Source organism: Hypanus sabinus, chromosome 25 (assembly GCF_030144855.1).
Source record: "Hypanus sabinus isolate sHypSab1 chromosome 25, sHypSab1.hap1, whole genome shotgun sequence".
Taxonomy (NCBI): Eukaryota; Metazoa; Chordata; class Chondrichthyes; order Myliobatiformes; family Dasyatidae; genus Hypanus; species Hypanus sabinus.
The window spans coordinates 38605403-38624983 of record NC_082730.1 but is presented as its reverse complement, the minus strand read 5'-3'; the positions used below and the strand labels follow the sequence as shown (position 1 = coordinate 38624983).

The window sequence follows — 19581 nt, the reverse complement described above, 5'->3', positions numbered from 1 at the left end:
AGTGGAACCATTTACCATCTGCTGCTTTTCTTGGCTTTTTTCTACATTTATGAAGACAGAGTCAACAATTCAATTTAAATTGCAGCATCACAAAATTTCTTCAAGATTGATTTTTCTTCAACTGGTAACGTTAATGAAGGATCTATATATACCTAATATGGAATAGCAAGTATGTGCTCGAGAACTGTGAAAAATGAAGAAGTTCTCAAAAGAGTCAAGTTCTATATGTATATGTAGTAACCTATATTGTAAGAAAGAGAAGCTGAATTACAAAAATGTCCAGAAGTTAAATGGTGTGCCAAAACCTGTGGTCACCCTTGGTCAAGGTGTAGCATCTGCTTAGCTCCCTCGATCAGGGTCAGGTGAAGCCATGGTAGTCGGTGGTGGATGGTCATATGAGCAGCAGGTACATATCACAAGTCTTGGTTATGTGACCACTGACGCCAGGTGGACAATCTCTGAGGAGTATTGATAATGGCTGGGGTCATCCTTCCAGAAGAAGGCAATGAAAAACCAATTCTCTAGAAACTTTTGCCAAGTACAATTATGGTCATGAAAAGACGATGATTGCCCATGTCATATGGATGGACACATATATCATCATACACTACCCTGAGATTTGTTTTTTTTTCAGGCATTCACAATAAACTGAGCAAATACATTTGAATTAATAATAAAGCATTATAATAATAATGATGCAGGGATTCCAACATTTTTTGTGGTGCCAGTCCCATTGTTGCCCATTAGATATGAGCCATTGCAGAGTCCAACCTACTGAAAACGACCTATGCTAATTCACCTCATATCTACATTTCTAAAAAGAATGTAGTTAGATCACTTATCTAAACAGTGCTGAATGCCTCTGTTCAAATTAGGGAGCAATATTGATAACACAGATACAGCAATGGGTTTTCCATTTCACCATCCTGGGAAAGAGGTGGACATGAGTGGGGAACCAGGAATCCACTAATGGCTGAATCACTGAGAGCCGATGTCTAGAGAACTTAATATCAGAGGAACATAGCTGCTTTGAGTAGAGTACTCAGGACATTTCATTCAAAGAGCTACAAGTTGCTACATAATTCTACATTTGCCACTTGGAATCATCCAGGAAACACAAGTGATCTTCGTATCCAAGGGGAAGTGCTCAGACACAGATCTGTAACTGGAGCTCTGTCCACCTCAGAAGGTGGTGGCCTTTTCCAGCAATGTCCTTGTTGACATGTGTGCTTGGTGATGTTTCCCTCATGTTGATGCAGGAAAATGGCTGCTGTTCGACCATTGAGGAACAGGCTGTCCAGAACAGTTCTCCTCATTCCTTCTTCACCCTCCAAATAAAATATTCCTTTGTTTTCTTCCTCTCTCCCCCTAGTCCTGATTGTGTTGTAGGACTAATTAGATTGATGAAAGCACCCACTAATCTTCCATGACTATGAATCTAGGGTAGCACCGAACTACAACTTCTACTGAGTCACAGCTCAGATTTAATTATTTTAAGTTAATCTTTAAGTTTGTAAGGACATATTTGGGGACAGAGAAAGGAGTTAGAGGGCCATTTTAAGGTTTAGGGAAAAGGATATGATGGAATTTGAGGTCAGGCCAGAGTCTAATCCTCAGCTCCATGTTAAAAGCATCAAGGGACATCGATGGCCATACTGCCAAAGAGTGGATGAAGATTCCTCCTCAGGTCAGCAAGTTATCACAGGGTTCCAGAGTTGGAGTTTCACGCAGGCAGGGGGAATAAGTTCCACTGACCTCCAGGGTTCATGAATCAGTGAGACTGGAGTTTGAGGCCTAGTGTTCAGTGATTGGCATGTCCTGGGATGACACTGAGGATCTAGGACCGAGGGTTGCATTGGAAGTCTGGAAGCTGAGGCCCATTGACCAGAGCCAAGTTTGCAAATATCTGCATGTCCGCTAGAGAGGTTGAAGCTCAGGGTCTACAGCCCAAGAATGAATCCTCTGGAGGTCATTACAAGGGTTAATGGATTGTGTATGTGAGTGAGTGCGAGGGAGGAATGAGGTTTGTTTTGCTGTTGTTATTTTACTGAGCATTGTGAGATATGCTATGCTGTCACCTGGATTTGTGGTGATGATGCACCATCAATAACTCACTCAGACGGATATCGGCTTTCATTGACTGGAAGAAGGAGCAAGCAGTGAGTGACCATCATACTACATCCTGGAGACTGAGCCGGGCTCAGGCCTCAATCGCCTTTATACAGGGGTCTGTGGGAGGAGCCACAGGAGCAGTCAGCGGGGGGGTGGGGGGGTGGCGTGTCCAGACAGGTTTATGTATTTCACCACAGGTGACACTTGTGAGCTTCCCCAGCACACCCTCTGACACGTTGGTTGTTATTGCAAACAAAACATTTCTCTACATAGTTCATCGTACGCATGACTAAATAATCTTGAGTCTCCCGGAGGCATTGAAGCTCTGAAGTTCAGTGCCCAGCTCCTGCAATCCTGCTCTGACTTCCTGATCAATGAACCTGCTTGTAAAGATGCATCCTTCAAATAGAATTGTTTTATCCTTGCTGTTCAAACATGGTATCTACACCATATGGAACTTGCATTATGTATGAAACAGTTTCTCAGCGTTGACATTAATTTTACATTGTATAAAATTACCAACATTCTACATGTTTTGGGTGTGGAGAAACCACAACACCGAACATGTTTTTATGTCAGGGTGTGCTACAAGTTAGCATTCATGCTTTGCAGTTGGCACAATGGTGCCATTTAATTGCTTACGGCTTGGAACACGTGCTTTATACCATTTAATTTCTTTTGGCCAAGAAGTCCAAATATTTGAAGCCTCAGGAAAAATTTATTTTTATTCTACAGAGCAAGTGCAGGAAAGGGAGGGGATGTGAGGACAAGAATGTTTAAAAATCTGTAGCTATTGAAGGTATCAGTGAAATATTGCCACAAGAACAGTTCTGCTGATTAGAATAAATCTGGCATCTTTCCAACTTCACTCATTTTGTTGACCCAACCATTAGGAACCACTTATCTTTGGTGTAACTTTGATTTAATGAACCGTGGAAACAACATTAAAGGATTTATTTCACCTTAAACTTTGAAATCCTAGTTGAATGTTATTTTTACATTTCTAGATGAGTTAATGCTTGGCACAAGATTCAAAAATAAAGTCCTGTAATATAATACTGAGATTAAATGAGCGAAACGTCAATTATGTATGAAATTTGGAACTCTGGTAGAAGTGAGGTTTTTTTTCAACATTCTTTTTTATGATAATCAATGGACAAAGCCACCATAATTACTAGTAAAATATAGGTTTTGTAATGGTACTTAGCTTCTATTTCCAGCAAGCCTATACTAATCTTTCTTTGAAGTTTGCAATAGAGAAATAGATTTTGAAAAATAATTTCTATTTTGCGATGGATGGAAATTTTGGATATAATTATAATTACAGCAAAATTTGTGCCAACTGCCTCATCAGAGTATTTTTTTTAAGCAGACTTTCCAATGTATGTTACATAAGTGTAGGTTGTGATGCTAATTGGGAAATGAGTTTTAGTATCGTAGACAGAACTGTACATGTAAACACTATGTCTCCTGTGCCTTTTAGTCTTATCGTGATACATAATGAACATTAGTTTTAATTTTTTACTAAGGAAACCTTTCAGAACATTTATCAAGATATCATATTGACAAAGATAGTTGTGAAAGATTCGTAGAAGCAAATTTATCTTAATTGTAGAAGAACCAGTATTTAATAATTAAAACAATTAAAATACATTGAGAAATTGGTGGAAGTGTATTAATGTGTGTACTGTTCTAAAGCATGGTTAACTCGCTTATATGGACATCCTTTGTTGCTCCACATAGTGGCTTCTATTCTGCGTTCGCCGTGATCCATCTATCGCTAGCCAGGTTCTAGTATCATATACAAATTGGCAGGTGAAATTTGAAAACAACTACCTCATCAAGGTGCTAAGATTAGACCATGCTGTCTGTTGAGGCTAAATAGCCTTTTACACATCAGACTTGGAAGAATTGTGATTGTAAATTATGCTCAGAAGAAGGAAATATCTGCAATATCACTGAATGGAGTGTGTGAGCATATATTTACATATATAAATATATATATATTGTTATCCATAAGCGTGTCATCTGTGGAAAAAAAAACACAATTATATCATATGCACTTTTAGAGTTCTCTGTACTTTCTGCAGATTAGTTCCTGGACTGAGAGGTTGTTCCATCACAAACGGCTAAAAGAATTAGACCTATATTCTTTGGAATTTAGAAGACTGAGGTGTGATCTTATCAAAGCAAGTAAGATCCTAAAGAGACATGGCAGAATAATAAGATGTTTCCATTTGTGGTAGAGTTCTAAGGGAGGAGATATATTTACAAATAATGTGCAGGCATGTGAAACAGGTTCATAAGTACTTCATATATGGTGAATCCATGAAATTCTGTACCCATGAGGACTGACTGTCTGTCAAGTCTTGTTGTCTGGGGTAACTAAAGAGGAAGCAAATTCTTTTCGAAACATTAGGAAATTAGAGCTACAGTATGTTGAACAAGGACAAGAAAGGAGAGGATCAGCTGTGATCATATTCAATGATCAACTAAACTTGGTCAGCCAAGTGGCCAACTCCTGGTCCTATTTTTTTGTGCTTCCTTGCATTGTCTCGTGTTAGATACAAACACTTTTGACAATGGTTGAATATATGCAGTTGCTGAATAATCTCAGAGGCACCATATAGCAATTACTGGTGCTCATCAAATTGAATGTAACTTGCTCATTTTTGGACTCTAACTTCAGAATTGCTCTTTTACATAAATAATATTTTTCAGGTAATTTCTGTACATTTTATAATTTAACAGCAAATCTGTATATGTAGAATATATCTGTTACATGATCCTTCGCAATTGATACAAACTTTTCTGTACATGAGAATATATTTAATTAAAGCAGTCGTTAAGGCCCAGGCAAGTAATGGAGGATACATTGTTAAATATATTTAAGACACAGTTAGATAGATTTTTGCATTTTAGGGTAGGGGAATTATGGATTCTGAAAAAAAAACAGGTAGGTGGAGCTGAGTTTATGGCCAGTTCAGCCATGATCATGTTGAATGGCAGAGCAGGCCCAAAAGGTCAGATGGTCAACCGCTGCTCCTAGTTCTTCATTCTTAATCATATTTTATCACATTAAAAATCTAAGTGTAATGCAGGTTTAAGGTAAAGGAAATAGAGAACAATATTTGAAACTGGAATGGATCACGATTGCTTCAATACATTGGTATCCCACTTAGTTTTCCTTAGAAATATGTTGGTTAAAGTGTTTCTTGCATCAATACATCTAAGTGCATTGTTTTTATTAGTACATTATTGCTTTAAAAGATGCATTGACACAAGTAACACGTTAGCCAACATGGTTCAAGGGAGAGCTAAGTGGGATACCAATGTATTGAAGCAATTGTGATCCATGCCAGGTTCAATATTGTTTTATATTTCCTTTACCATAAACCTGCATTGCTCTTAGTTTTCTAAATTGATAAAATAATAAATGTTTATGAATTGGTTATGTAGATTTCCTATCATCCTAGAACATAGATCAGAGGAATCAGCAAAATTACACCAAAAATTCTTATCATCTGAAGCTGGGATTGGTTAAGAGGTGCTTTTTGTGGGAAACGTCTTTGGGAAATTGAAAACAGAACTCATACACACAGCAATAGTATAACTATATAGATATACAACAATAATAGATAAATTTGTTTATTTAAGAGGTGTAGCCATTTTCAAATGTGTACATGAAATGAATAGAATGATTTTAAAATGAGTTTTACTAATTACTTTTAAGTCCTCTCTTTGCCACATATGTAAAGTTACCTGCGAGGTTTGAGTGGCCAGGTGTCACGTTAACATTGAGGTGTTCCAAGTTTAAAGGGTTTGTTCATTTCCTGATCAAGATTGCATGGTAAATGTTCACTTTAGGTGATCGTACTATAATCTACAGTCAGCATCTACCTGAAGAAGGGTCTTCATGTTTATTTCTAACATATGTTGTGATCAATTGTTTCAGCAGTACAGTGCAACAGATAAAAAAATCACAATCAGTTACAACAAAAATAAAGTAAATAAATATCGCAAAAAAAGAATAGTGAAGTTGCGTTCATGGGTTAAGGGACTGTTCAGGACTTTGGCTTGTGTGTATTCAGGATAATACTGCATTGGAGAAAAATGATGCAATTTCATATCAGTTTTGCTTATTTGTCAGATATCACTTATGTTATTTCATCCACTTTGCTGAGTATTCACTCCCAATATCATCAGGATATTAAGACCACTTTACAAAATGGGCTGCTACATTTCCCCAGTTCCTGACCTGCCAGGGCATGAGCAGAAAGTGCATGGAAATGCCATCACATCAAGCCACCATTCTGATTTGGGCATTCTGCAGATGCTGGAAATCCAGGGCCACACACAAAAATTGCTGGAGGAGCTGAGCAGGTCAGGCAACATCAATGGAGAAGAATAAGCAGTCAATCTTTCCTGCCAAACATTTCTCTCTGGTGACCTTCTTCCTTCCCTTTATCTCATGGCCTACTGTCCTCTCCTATCAGACTCCTTCCTCTTCAGCCCTTTCCACCTATCACCTCCCCGCTTCTCACTTCTTTCTTACCCCTCTCCCACCTACCCTCACCTGGTTTTACTTATCACCTGCTGATTTGTACTCTTCCCCAACCCCCTCTTCCTATTCTGGCTTCTTCCCCCTTCCTTATAAAGGCTCTTGGCCTGAAATAGCAATTGTTTATTTTCCTCCATAGTTGCTGCCCGACTTGCTGCATTCTCCCAATATTTTGTATGTGTTTCACTGTAAATTTACTGCCCTGCTTCAATGTATTGCCTTCTATCACTGCACTTTATGTGAAGTCAGTGTGTACCTTTACCACATAACTGCAGCAGGTCAAGAAGGCAACTCATTAATTAACAGAAATTAATTGCTACCTTTGACACTGAAACCACCATCTTGACAACACATCCTAATAACATGGGAACAAAGTTTGCCATTCAAGAACTTGAGCTCCACCTCCCATTCGGTTATATTTTTACTGGTCTCAACTCTACTATCTAGTTCAGTTTAGTAATTCTTTACAACCTTTCCTGATAAAGTCCTGACAAACTACTTTCCAATGAAAAAGATTTTGGACAGAATTACGCATATATGCCACGTCATAATCATTGATAAGGTCTTTGAACACCCTTACTCTGAGTTCTATAAATTTACGTTATTAGTATGTGCCTTGAAAAAATTACTTTACCGCCAATTTTATTTTTGCAAATCATCAAAGAAGGAAAGTAATTGGAATGTCATTGTTCTTACAGGCGCCTGGATGCAAACCTGATTTCAGACATACCTCAGAACAGCTTTGAAGGTTTGCAGTCCCTTCGGCACCTCTGGCTCGATGATAACGCCTTGACTCAGATTCCTGTTCAAGCACTCAACAACCTACCATCACTACAGGCCATGACGCTCGCTCTCAACAAAATAGCATACATCCCTGATTCAGCATTTGTCAACTTGTCGAGCCTAGTTGTACTGTAAGTACTGAGTCATTTCATTTTGACACCACTCTCCCCAGCATCAAAGGTAAATAAGAGATATGGGGAAGGTAATTAGGAGGAGCAGAGTGTAAAGGAACAAAAGATGTAGAATTAAATTCAGCTTACTAAAAAGAAGTCAAATACCCATTGTCTGTATGGTTTTTCCAGTTTTCACTTTAAGAAGAGCAGCATACAAGCCTCCTCAAGCCAAGATAAAAAATGGTGAAAACACCCAATGAGTCTGACAGCATCGGCAGAGAGAGAATCAAAGTTAATATTTTTGTTGAAGGCCTTCATCGGAACTGGGAAACACAGAAGAGGTTGTTTTTAAATTGCAAAGAAGATGGGGAAGATGGATTAGGCAAAGGGGAATATCTTCAATAGGCTGAGGTCAATGTTGCCATGGGGCTAAGTTTCAGAGCTACTCTCGTTAATCAGCAAGTAGAATGAGATAAAATGAACAAAACCTATTAAATGAGGGGAATAGGAGAGCAAGAACACAGACAAAGAAACAGACAATGTGCAAGATGCGGCACTGAAAGACATGACCAACAAGCCAGACAGACAAAAAACTACATATAGATGACCTTCAGCAGGGATAGCCATTTCTGATAGAAACAGAGAAAGTGGGCTACCTGAAGTTACAGCATGAGATATTAAGTCCAGAAGGCTGTTGAATGTCAAGATTGAAGATGAAATACTGTTCCTCGGGCCCATATTGGACCTCATTCTTAGCATGCAGGAGATGACAACAGATATGAAAGAGAGAGATGGAATATTACAGAGTCCAAAACAGGATGCTTTGATTCACCACTGCAGATTGGACACAGGTCCACCACAAACCAGCTGAGCTTGGCTAAGCAAGTAGAGACTTAACCACAACACTGCGCAGTAGCTTGTAAGGAGTGCAGGAGCCACTGCTTCACCCAGAAGGATTGCTTGGGTTCCTGAATGATTAGTAGGTTCAGTATGAGACCTCCTCCAGTTGCTTGAGGAAGTGATACAAGAAGAGTAGAATGGCTGGTGGAGATGGAAGATAGAGAGATTCCATGAAAATGCTGAGTCATAGGTGGGGAAGAGAAAATGTCTAGTGGTAAAAATTTCTTGAAGCTGGCAAAATTGTTACGGTTGATGCATTGAATGCAAAAGCTGATGCAGTATGTGAGGATCAGTGGATCTCTGTTCTTGCTCTGTGAGGGATTAAGAGCAAATATTCAAGAATTAGATGTTATCCAGTGATAGAGAGCAAGCCATAATTTTGGGAGGACAAAAGAATCTCAGAGACATCGGTATGGAAAGTATCTCCCCTGTCATTCAATAATGAACTCTTGCTTACATTTTAAGCATAGCATCTTAAATGTGTGAAAGGCAGTGATCTTCAATATTCACTGTGCTTCAGTTTCTTCAGTAGTGACCCAATTTCAAGATTAGCTTTATGTTAAAGATTGGTTTGATTTGTCACATGCACATTGAACAATACAGTGAAATGCAGTGTGTTGCATCAATGAACAAACTCAGCCTGAGGAAGTGCTAGAGTCAGCCCACCATTATTTCCACTCTTTGGCACCAAGATGGTATGCCCACAACTTATTAACCATAATCTGTACGTCTTTGGGTTGTGAGAGGAAATTCATGCACCCTGAGGAAACCCATGCTGTCACGGGGAATAACATACAGACTTCTTACAGGCGGCGGTGAGAATTGAACCCTGATTGCTTATTACCGGCACTGTAAAGTGTTACACTAACCGCTATGCTGCTGTGTCACACGTGGTATGTTCCATGGTACTGGGACAACCATGGGACATCTACAGGGTTCCTTCTACGCTCTGTCATTTAGAAAAAGAAAGAAAAATTGAAGGTGGTATAAGTTCCTGAGAAAGAAGAAATTAGAACAGATTTATACTTTTTGGTGATGTTGGTTTGAGCGTTAAACACCAGGCACTTCACAAGTGCTTTCCTCTGGTTTGAGTATTGCCACATAATCTTATAATGCAACAAAAAAGGTAAGATAGGGTCTCAATTTACTGTTTCATCCAAAAGGCTGCACCTCCAGCCACATAGTGTTCTATGAATACCACAGTGAAGTATCAGTGTAAATTATGCACCCTTGTCTCTGCAGAGGGGCCTGAGCCCATGACTTTTAAAATCAGAGCTATCTGCTGCTTGTTCCCTCTGTACAGCAGAAAAATATTTTCCCGAACAATGTGCATTATTCAAATAATGAATGCTATTTGGAAGCCCAAATATGCCGGTGAAAAAAAATCTATCGAAGGTGTTATTTCTAACAGCTCAATCGTTCAAACTGTGTGTTGTGTGGAAAAGGTGTCAGAAGTGGCAAGGCACAATTCCGGTTTTCTAACCCTGGTTAACATTCACTGGACCTAAAAAGCATTTTGACTGTGTTCGCTTGCTGAAGTGTTGCAGAAGTATTGTACCAAGAAGAATGTAAGGTTTTTTTTCAAGTCTTCTTAATTACTGGGAAATTGATGCCAGGTCTTTTAATTCAACCGCCACTGTACAGGAACTCACATCAAAAGCCACAGAGTGATCCTGTTGAGATCCAGCTGCCAAGATTACAGATATTGCTCTGTCCTGAAGCAAGAGAAAGTGTGATTGCTCTAAGGGAGTTGTCAATTCTCTTTTCTTTCCATGTAAAGCTCATCCACTTTTAATCACAGCACAATGGGATGATGTAAACAACAGGCTTAATTGTGAATAATTTTACTGGTATTCCTTTCAAATTTGGTTTCCTCTAATATTCAAAGGGAGCTCATTGTTAATTGGGTTAATTTTAGAGAATTAACATGAAAAGAGTTTTCAGTTTGATGTTAATAATATTGGGAGTTCAACAAAGTATTGGCAAAACACCAGATTGTAATCAAAATTAAGCAACATGATTTCATTGACTAAACTCACTCATGCAGTCCAATATTCAACTGGTAGTTTGTGTGATAAAATTGTAGAGAAGAAAGTAATATGTGTGTACTCCAATATGAATCAGCATATCAGAGGGAGATTGAAAATCTGGCTGAGTGGTGCCACATCTTCTCACTCAGTGTCAGCAAGACCAATGGGCTGATTATTGACTTTAGGAGGAAGAAACCAGAGATCCATGAGCCAGTTCCCATCAGGGGGAATCAAAAGTGGAGAGAGTCAGCATCTTTAAATTCCATGGTGTTAGCACTTCTTCATAAGTGCAATTATGGAGAAACACAGCGGTGCCTCTACTTCCCTAGACTTTTGTAAAGATTCAACATAACATCTACTATTTTGGCAAACTTCTATAGATATGAGGTGGAAAGTGTATTGACTGTTTGCATCACAGCTTGGTATGAAAACACCAATACTCTTGAATGGAAAATCCTACAAAAAGTAGTAGATCCGGCCTCTTCTTCTTCGGCTGTCCATCGATTTTGATGTTGACTGAGGCCTGGGCAAAGTTGTATAGAAGGCCGGCAGTTGCCCATGCTGCAAGTCTCCCCTCTCCACGCCACTGATGTTGCCCAAGGAAGGGCACTAGGCCCTTGACACTGGTGTTGTCGAAGAGCAATGTGTGGTTAAGTGCTTTGCTCAAGGACACAACACGTTGCCTCAGCTGAGGCTCGGACTAACGACCTTCAGATCACTAGACCAACGCCTTAGCCACTTGGCCACGCGCCAACATTTATGGCCTAATTCATCACAGATAAAGCCCTCCCCACCATTGAATACATCTACACAGACGCTGTTACAGAAAAGCAGCATCCATCATCAGGGATCCCCTCCACCGAAACTATGCACTCTTCTCACTTCTGCCATCAGAAAGAAGGTACAAAAGCCTCAGGACTCACATCACCAGATGCAGGAATGGTTAGTACCCCTCAACTATCAGGATCCTGAGCCAGTGGGGATAACTTCACTCAACTTCACCTGCCCTATCTCTGTACTGTTCCCACACTCTACAGTGCCTATAAAAAGTACTCATTCCACCTTGGAAGTTTTCATATTTTATTGTTATACAACATTGAATCACAATGGATTTAACTAGGTTTTTTTGACACTGATCAACAGAAAAAGACTTCTGCGTCAAGGTAAAAACAGATCTCTACAAAGTGATCTAAATTAATTATAAATATAAACCACAAAATAATTGATTGCATAAGTATTCACCTCCTTTAAAATCATTGCACAAAATCATCACAAGTGCAGCCTGTTTTTAGAAGTCTCAGATTTAGAAGTCACATAATTAGATAAATGGAAATCTGGATTTGGAGACCTGTGTGCAGTCAAAACATTTCAAATGATTGTAGTAAAAATACACCAGTATCTGGAAGGGCCAACAGCTGTTAAGTCAGTATCTTGGCAAAAACTACACCATGAAGACCAAAGAATACTCCAAGCAACTTTGCAGAAAGGTTATTGTAAAGCACAAGCCAGGAAATGGATACATGAAAATTTCCAAGTCACTGCCTAATCCTTGGAGTACAGTTAAGTCAATCATCAACAAATGCGAACAAAATGGCTGTAAATCTACCTAGAGCAGGCTGTCCTCAAAACTTGAGTCATGGTGCAAGAAAGGGACTAGTGAAGGAGGCCACCAAGAGACCTATGACAACTCTGGAGGAGTTACAAGCTTTGGTAGCTGAGATGGGAGAGAATGCACATACAATTGTGTTGCCCGGGTGCTTCACTAGTCACAGCTTTATGGGGGAGTTGCAAAGAGAAAGCTACTGTTGACAAAAAAATTCACATGAAATCTTGACTAGATTTTGCCGGAAAGAATGTGGGAGACTCTGAAGTCAGCTGGAAGAAGATTCTATGGTCAGATGATACCAAAATTGAGCTTTTTTGGGCATCAGACTAAATGCTATGTTTGGCTTAAGCCAAACACTGCACATCATCAAAAACATACCATCCCTACAGTGAAGCATGGTGGTGGCTACATCATGCTGTGGGGATGCTTCACTGCAGCAGGCCGTGGAAGGCTTGTGAAGGTAGAGAGTAAAACTAATGCAGCAAAATACAGAGAGATTCTGGAGGAAAATCTGATACAGTCTGCAAGAGAACTACAACTTGGGTGGTTTGTTTTCCAGCAAGATAATGACCCCAAGCATGAAGCCAAAGCTACACAGGTGGCTTAAAACCAACAAAGTTAATGTCCTGGAGTGGCCAAGTCAGAGTCCAGACCTCAATCTGACTAAGAATTTGTGGCTGAACTTGAAAAGGGCTGTCCACTCACAATTCCCATGCAATCTGGTAGAGCTGGATCAGTTTTGTAAAGAAGAGTTGGAAAAAAATTGCAATGTCCTGATGGGCAAAGCTGATAGAGACCTATCCACACAGATTCAAGACTGTAATTGCTGCCAATGTTGCATCAACTAAATACTGACTTGAAGGGGGGAATACTTATGCAATCAATTATTTTGTGTTCAATAATAGTAATACATTTAGACCAATGTATGGAAATTTGTTTTCACTTTGACATGAAAAAGTCTTTTCTGTTGATCTGTATCAAAACAGCCAAATTAAATCCGCTGCGATTCAATGTTTAAAACAATAAAACATAAAAACTTCTGAGGGGGGTGAATACTTTTTATAGGCACTGTATAGGCTCACTTTCAAGGACTCTTCATCTCGTGTTCTCAATAGTTACTGCTTATCTGTGTATTTATTATTATTATTCTTTTGCATTTGCACAGTTTGCTGTCTTTTTCATGTTGATTTTTCCACCTATTGGGAGGGGTCTTTCACTGATTCTAATAGTGCTCCCCACAAGTATACCCACAAGAAAAAAATCTCAAGGTTGCATATAGTGATATATATGTACATTGATAATAAATTTACTTAGAACTTTTGAACTTTAATATGGCCTGTTCTCTTGATTTCTCAGCATCCTGTTTTGAACATAAGTGTTAAACATCAGTAAAGCTCCTACATCTAGTTTCTCAACTGAAAAAATATAACTCCCCCCTCTTTCCCCTCTTCTTTCTGTAGGGATCACTCCCTCCACAATTCCCTTGTCCAATCGACCCTTCCTCCAGGCACTTATCCGTGCAAGTGGCCCAAGTGCTACACCTGCTCATACACCTCCTCTCTCACCTCCATTCAGGGTCCCAAACAGTCCTCTCAGGTGAGGTAACACTTCACCTGTAAAACTGCTGTGAGTGTCTATTGTTTCTGGTACTCTCAGTGCAGCCTCCTCTACGTTGGTGAGACCGGTCGTAAATTGGTGGACTGCTTCATCGAGCAGCTCCGCATCATCTGCCATAAGCAGGACTTACTGCTGACCAAACATTTTCATTCCCATTCCTATTCCAATGTGTCAATCCCTGGCCTCCTGTTCTGTCAAGATGTCACCCTTGATGAGGAACAACATCTTATATTCTATCTGGTCCCCTCCATTCTGGTGGGATAAATATCGATTTCTCCTTCCATTGAACAAATTTACCCACCCTCTTCCTCTAGTTGCCACTCTGACCTTTCACTTCTTCTCACCTGCACTTTACTTCCCCCTGGGTCCCCTCCTCCTTCCCTTTCTCTTATTGTTCACTTTCCTCTCCTACCAGATTCTTTCTTCTCTGGCCCTTAACATTTCCCACACACCTGGCTTCACCTGTCACCTTCCAGTTAGCCTCTTCCTCCATGCCCCGCCACTTCCTTCCTGCATCTTCCTCCTTTCTTCTCAGTTCCGAAGAAGGGTCTTGGCCCGAAATGTCGACTGCTTACTCTTTTCCATAAATGCTGCTGAGTCCTTCCAGCATTCTGTAGGCTTTGCTTTGGATTTCCAGAATTTGCAGACTTTTTCATGGTTAAAATAATTAGCAGCTTGTGACTGATGACTTAAGACTGATGTTCTCTCAGAGATATTAATTTGGTATTATATAGTGGCTCTTTTGATTATCCAGATTAGTTACTTTAGCAGAAAAGTTGCCAGATTCACATAATTTCAGTTTATAATTAATCAATTAAAATAGGTTTCCCTAGCAATGTTATTGACACCCTAAACAATCCCCTTTGGAAGTGTGTTGGTAAGTTGCTTTATTGGACCAGTCTTTTGTCATACTACCAATGCCCCCCCCCGCCCGCCCCACACCCCTATGACCCCAATCTGCTAGATGGGCTTTTCCAGGATTTTGACTTAGCGATGTGGGAAATTGGGAAAAGTGGAATTCATATTTTCCTGCTAGCCTTGACTTTCTGGATGAAAATGATTGATGGTGGGGTTTTGTCAGAGAAAAAAATGGAGAATTTCCTCAGTCTGTCTTGTACTCTGTAAGGATTGCTCAATATTGATGGAATAATATATTTAAGCCGGTTAATAAAAGTCAAAGAGAAAATTTCAGCCATTGTGCTGTTAAAATTGTCAAGTGATATTGGCAAATACAGAAAATGACTTCATAGTTCTGATTTGGATCTTATTGATAATTATGAAGAAATATCATTTACTGTAGAATGCAGATCCCCGCTCCAGCTCTCTTGTCCAGCGTTAAGGTGCTCAATCCAGTTAGACATCTGGTGAATGCAGACCTGGGATGATGTTGAAGGTGGATTCAACAAAAGCATTATCACTGAGTGTGATGAGGACAGGGTTAACTCTTCCGAACTCCAAATAGTTATTGCCAGGTGTTAGCTCAAACTGACTAATTATCCAGGTTTCACTGTAAATAAATGCAGATTGTTACAGCAGCATTGTCAAAGGAACTGAAGTACTGTATAATTATTAGCAAATCTCCACACGCAATATTTATAAAGGCTGGAATCTCTATGGTGAGGAAAACAGATGGTCGGGTGGAGGACATTGTCCTCATGACTTCTACAGTAGTCCTGGAATTAGGTGATTTTCTCCCAATATCTTACCTTGACTTTGGTTTATTTCTAGTGCGTGTAGATTATTCACTCTGATTATAGTTAACAAGTATACCAGCATTTGTTGGGTCAAATCTTAGTCAAACGCTGCCTGGAAGTCAAGAACAGTCACTTTAAATTTTTTCTCTAGAACTCAGCTCTTTATTCTAGGACAAGAGTTCTGAGATCCAGTGCTGTGGGTACTTTTCACCTTTATAATACAAACAAATCCCAAGCATGCTGTGCCTGGGAAGATTTAATTTAAATTCCAAATATTTGTAGCCTAATTCCTTCATCAGCTAAATTGAACTGTTCTTCACCAAGTGTTTGCAATAATTCCATAGTGAGAACTTCCTCTTCTCCAGTGTTTGTTGGCATAGGCATCAGTTCAATGGGAAATTCTGGCCAAGGTTTACAGTGAATGAATATATTAATTAAAAATGTTGTTTGTGTTTAGTACTACAAATAGTTGACTGCTATCTCTATTGATAAAACTAATTAATGTTCACTAAAACAGAGTTACTGAAAATAGCCCTATCATTTAAGATTGACCAATACACTGTATTGTATTTCTTAATATATTATTTTTACTTTCTTTACATTGTTGTAACATTTAAAATGTTATATTTTACTTTATCGCCTGAATTATCTTTTCCTAAATGCAAACCAATGTCTTTCACAGGCATCTGCACAACAACAACATTCAGTCGCTTGGGACGAATTGTTTTGACGGACTCCACAACTTAGAAACACTGTACGTAACATTGTAACAACTCTTCATAAATAAAAGTTTGTTTGCTTTGATTAAGTTATAATCAGCAGCTTAAAATTAAACTCGTAATGACTGTATTAAAATGCGAGGTAATTTCAAACTTACAGCTTGAGAAGGACCTGTCACTTTCCAACATGGACTGTAACTATTGAATGAATTTTGTTGAACATTATTTGTAGTAAAAGTGCACACATAAACTTTAAACAGACACAATTGGCACCAATGCAAGAAATCATCACTTAAATGACATCATCTCTGTATTCTGCACTCTAGATCACATCAGCGCTTTTGGATGATCAGAAGTGCATTGTACTTTGGTAACCAAACACTCTGATCAAACTGTCTGAAATGTTTATTTCTCGTGTTATTTTGTTTTCTGCCTCCATTAAAATTATTAGGTTTTAATTTGGACTTAAAGATGTTTTTGGAGAAGGAATGACCTACAAACGTGTTATAGAGTGGAATCAATATAAAATATTGGTATTTTCAGAATCAGGTTTATGATTGTTGTTTTGTGACTGTAGTACAGTGGAATACATAAATAATTACTATTATTTACAGTAAGTAATGCAAAGAAATAAGTTAGTAGTGCAAAAAAAGAGAAAAAGTGAGGTAGTGTTCATGGCTGTCCAAATATCTGATGGCACGGGGGAAGAAGTTGTTCCTAAAACACTGAATGTGTGTCTTCAAGCTCCTGTACCTCCCCCCTGATGGTAGCAATGAGAAGAGGGAATGTCCTGGATGGTGAGGACCTATAGAAATTTTCTGGAATTTTTGGTGGTATGCCAAATCTCCTCAAACTTATAATGAAATATAGCCTCTGCAATGATTTCCTTATAATTACATTAATATGTTGGGCGCAGGATGGATATTCTGAGATATTGACACCCACAAACTTTAATTTTGTCCTGTGTGATTTTACTATTTTTTTCCAGTTTGATGTTAATAATGTTGGACGTTCAGCCAAGTAATAGAAAAACACCAGGCTGTCATCAAAAATAAGCAACGGGATTTCTTTGAATACACTCACTAATGTAGTTTGACATTCAACTGGATGTTTGTGTGATAAAGTTGCAGAGAAGAAAGAAACGCGTGTATATTCCAGCATGCAGTCTATCCTTTTGATTTCACAGCTTCCTGTTTGAAACATTAATGTTAAACATTAAGGAAACTCTTACATCTTGTTTCTGAGGTTGTAAAAGCAACATGCAGTTTGTGTTGTTAAAACTGAGGTTTTTCCAGAGAGTAGATTGTTCATGTTAATTTAGAATTATACAGTAGCTCTTTTGGTTATCTAGTTATTTTATAGAAAAGTTGCCAAATTTATAGAATTCCATTTTATTTATTCAGCAACGAGAAATAGCTGTCCCTGGCAATGCATTTGCCACGCTAAACAATCCCCTTAGGAAGTGTTGGTAAGCTGCCTTTTTGAATCAGTCCTTGTGGTAACCCTACCCTCCCCCCACCACCCAGTGCTGCCAGATGGGCAGTTACAGGATTTTGACTCAGCAATGACAAGATTAGGAGGGATTTGGAAAAAGTGGTTTTCATATTTTCCTGCTGGCCTTGACACTCTGATTGGAAAATGCTGGTGGTTTGGGGTTCTGTCAGAGAAAAAATGGCAAGTTACTGTAGTATGTCTTGTAATCTATAAGCATTGTGACAACATGAGTGGAATAAAATATTAAAGCTGGTTAGTACAAGTCAGAGAAAGTTTCAGCCATCGAGCTGTTAAAATTGAGTGTTATTTGAAAATGCAGGAAACTTCTTCATATTTCTGAGTTATTATTGATAATTATTCACTCACTGTGGAATACAGAGACCCTATCTAACTCTTGTTGTACAGCATTAAGGTGTTTGATCCAATTAAACGTCTGGTGAATGTAGACCCGGGATGATGTTGAAGGTGGATTCAACAAAGGCAATGTCAGTGAAAGTGAAGAGGAAAGGGTTAACTTTTCCTACCTATATTTGGTTATTGCCAGGCATTGGATCAAACTGGCTGATTATCCATGTTTCAGTGCAAATAAATGTAGACTGTTACATAAGAGTTGTTAAAGGAACTGAATACCATCTATTATCAGCAAAAATCCACGCACAATACTTAAAAAGGAGGGAAGCTCCATGGTGAGGAAACAGTGATGTTACCAACATGACTTCTACCGCAGTCCTGGGCTGAGATGATTTTCTCCAATCATCTTTCTTTGATTCTGCTTTAATTCTAGTCCACGTTGGTTATTCACCCAGATTATAGTTAACAATTTTACCATCACTCACTGGGGCAAAGGTTAGTCATGTGCAGCCTGGGTGTCAAGAACAGTCACTTTTCATTTCATCTCTAATTCAGAAGATGAGTGATTTTGCTAGATAGCTAACCCTTTGAATTTCAAAAATATCCAGTGGAAAGTATTTTTTGGTTTTCAAACAGTAGCGAATCTTTATAAATTCGATACAAATGCTAGTGCAAGTTAGACCCAAATAAGTGTGGCTGTTCCTCTCAATTATTAAGATGGAAACAGAAGAAACGAGAAGCTATTTTAATATATTTTTGGTACTGGCAATACTCCTGGACTTACACTTCTACATCACTATGTGAACAATAATGTAGGGTCCATGTCACCTTAGCAGTGACCAATCTTGTCTAATACAATTCAGTGCTGTCTATTCAAACAAAGATGCATAAGTCACCCAAAAATTTAGGTAAGAATGTTGGAACCTTTTCATTTTTTAAACTATATTTAACTTTAACATTTAACTGGATCTTTACACAAGAGCTATACACAAGGCATATTTAAAATATCACATTTTGTATTTAGAGAGCGTAAAGTTTGTAAGTAGCATCAGTAATTTTAGAAGCAGTGAATCATTCTTTAATCTTACTAAAAATGTTTGAGTTAGATCATTTGAGACTATCCAAAGGATGTTATTTTGCATTTGGATTTCCTGAAGTCTCTTGATAAATATTCACTTGAAAAAGACATTTGATGTCCATGGGGGTAATTAAACTCAGCTGCCTGATTTGTCTTTATAATAGCCAGCAAAAGGCGATGACAGTGGAACCGCTTAAAAGCAAAATCCAATGTAACCAGATAGATTTTGTTCCCTATGCTGTACATTATCTGCCAATAACACGGTTTACAAATAGTATATAGATTATAATCCTGGCCAGTTTCCTTCATACAATCCTAGGTAAACTTGAGGTCATGCAAAACTCTTACTGCTTTCATTCTAAACTGTAGCTTCTTCAATTCACCTCTCTTTTTTTTGTAAATGTACAATGCATAGAATGCAGTTAGTTATAAAACTATCAGCATTATTTCCAAATCCCTTCATAATTTCATCTCTTCTTTCTCTGTAGTTTCCTCCAACCCTGCACATTGCAAGATGCAAATA

General features: G+C 38.6%; 1 protein-coding gene across 1 annotated transcript in view; it reads left to right on the top strand.

Moving 5' to 3' along the window:
• The window catches only part of LOC132381178 (leucine-rich repeat-containing G-protein coupled receptor 6), a 317117-nt gene that overhangs the window by 232293 nt on the left and 65243 nt on the right, over positions 1-19581 (top strand). The window contains exons 5-6 of the mRNA XM_059950470.1: positions 7372-7587; positions 16099-16170. Of these exons, the coding sequence (XP_059806453.1) occupies positions 7372-7587; positions 16099-16170 (288 nt within the window). The remainder of the gene's footprint in view (positions 1-7371; positions 7588-16098; positions 16171-19581) is intronic.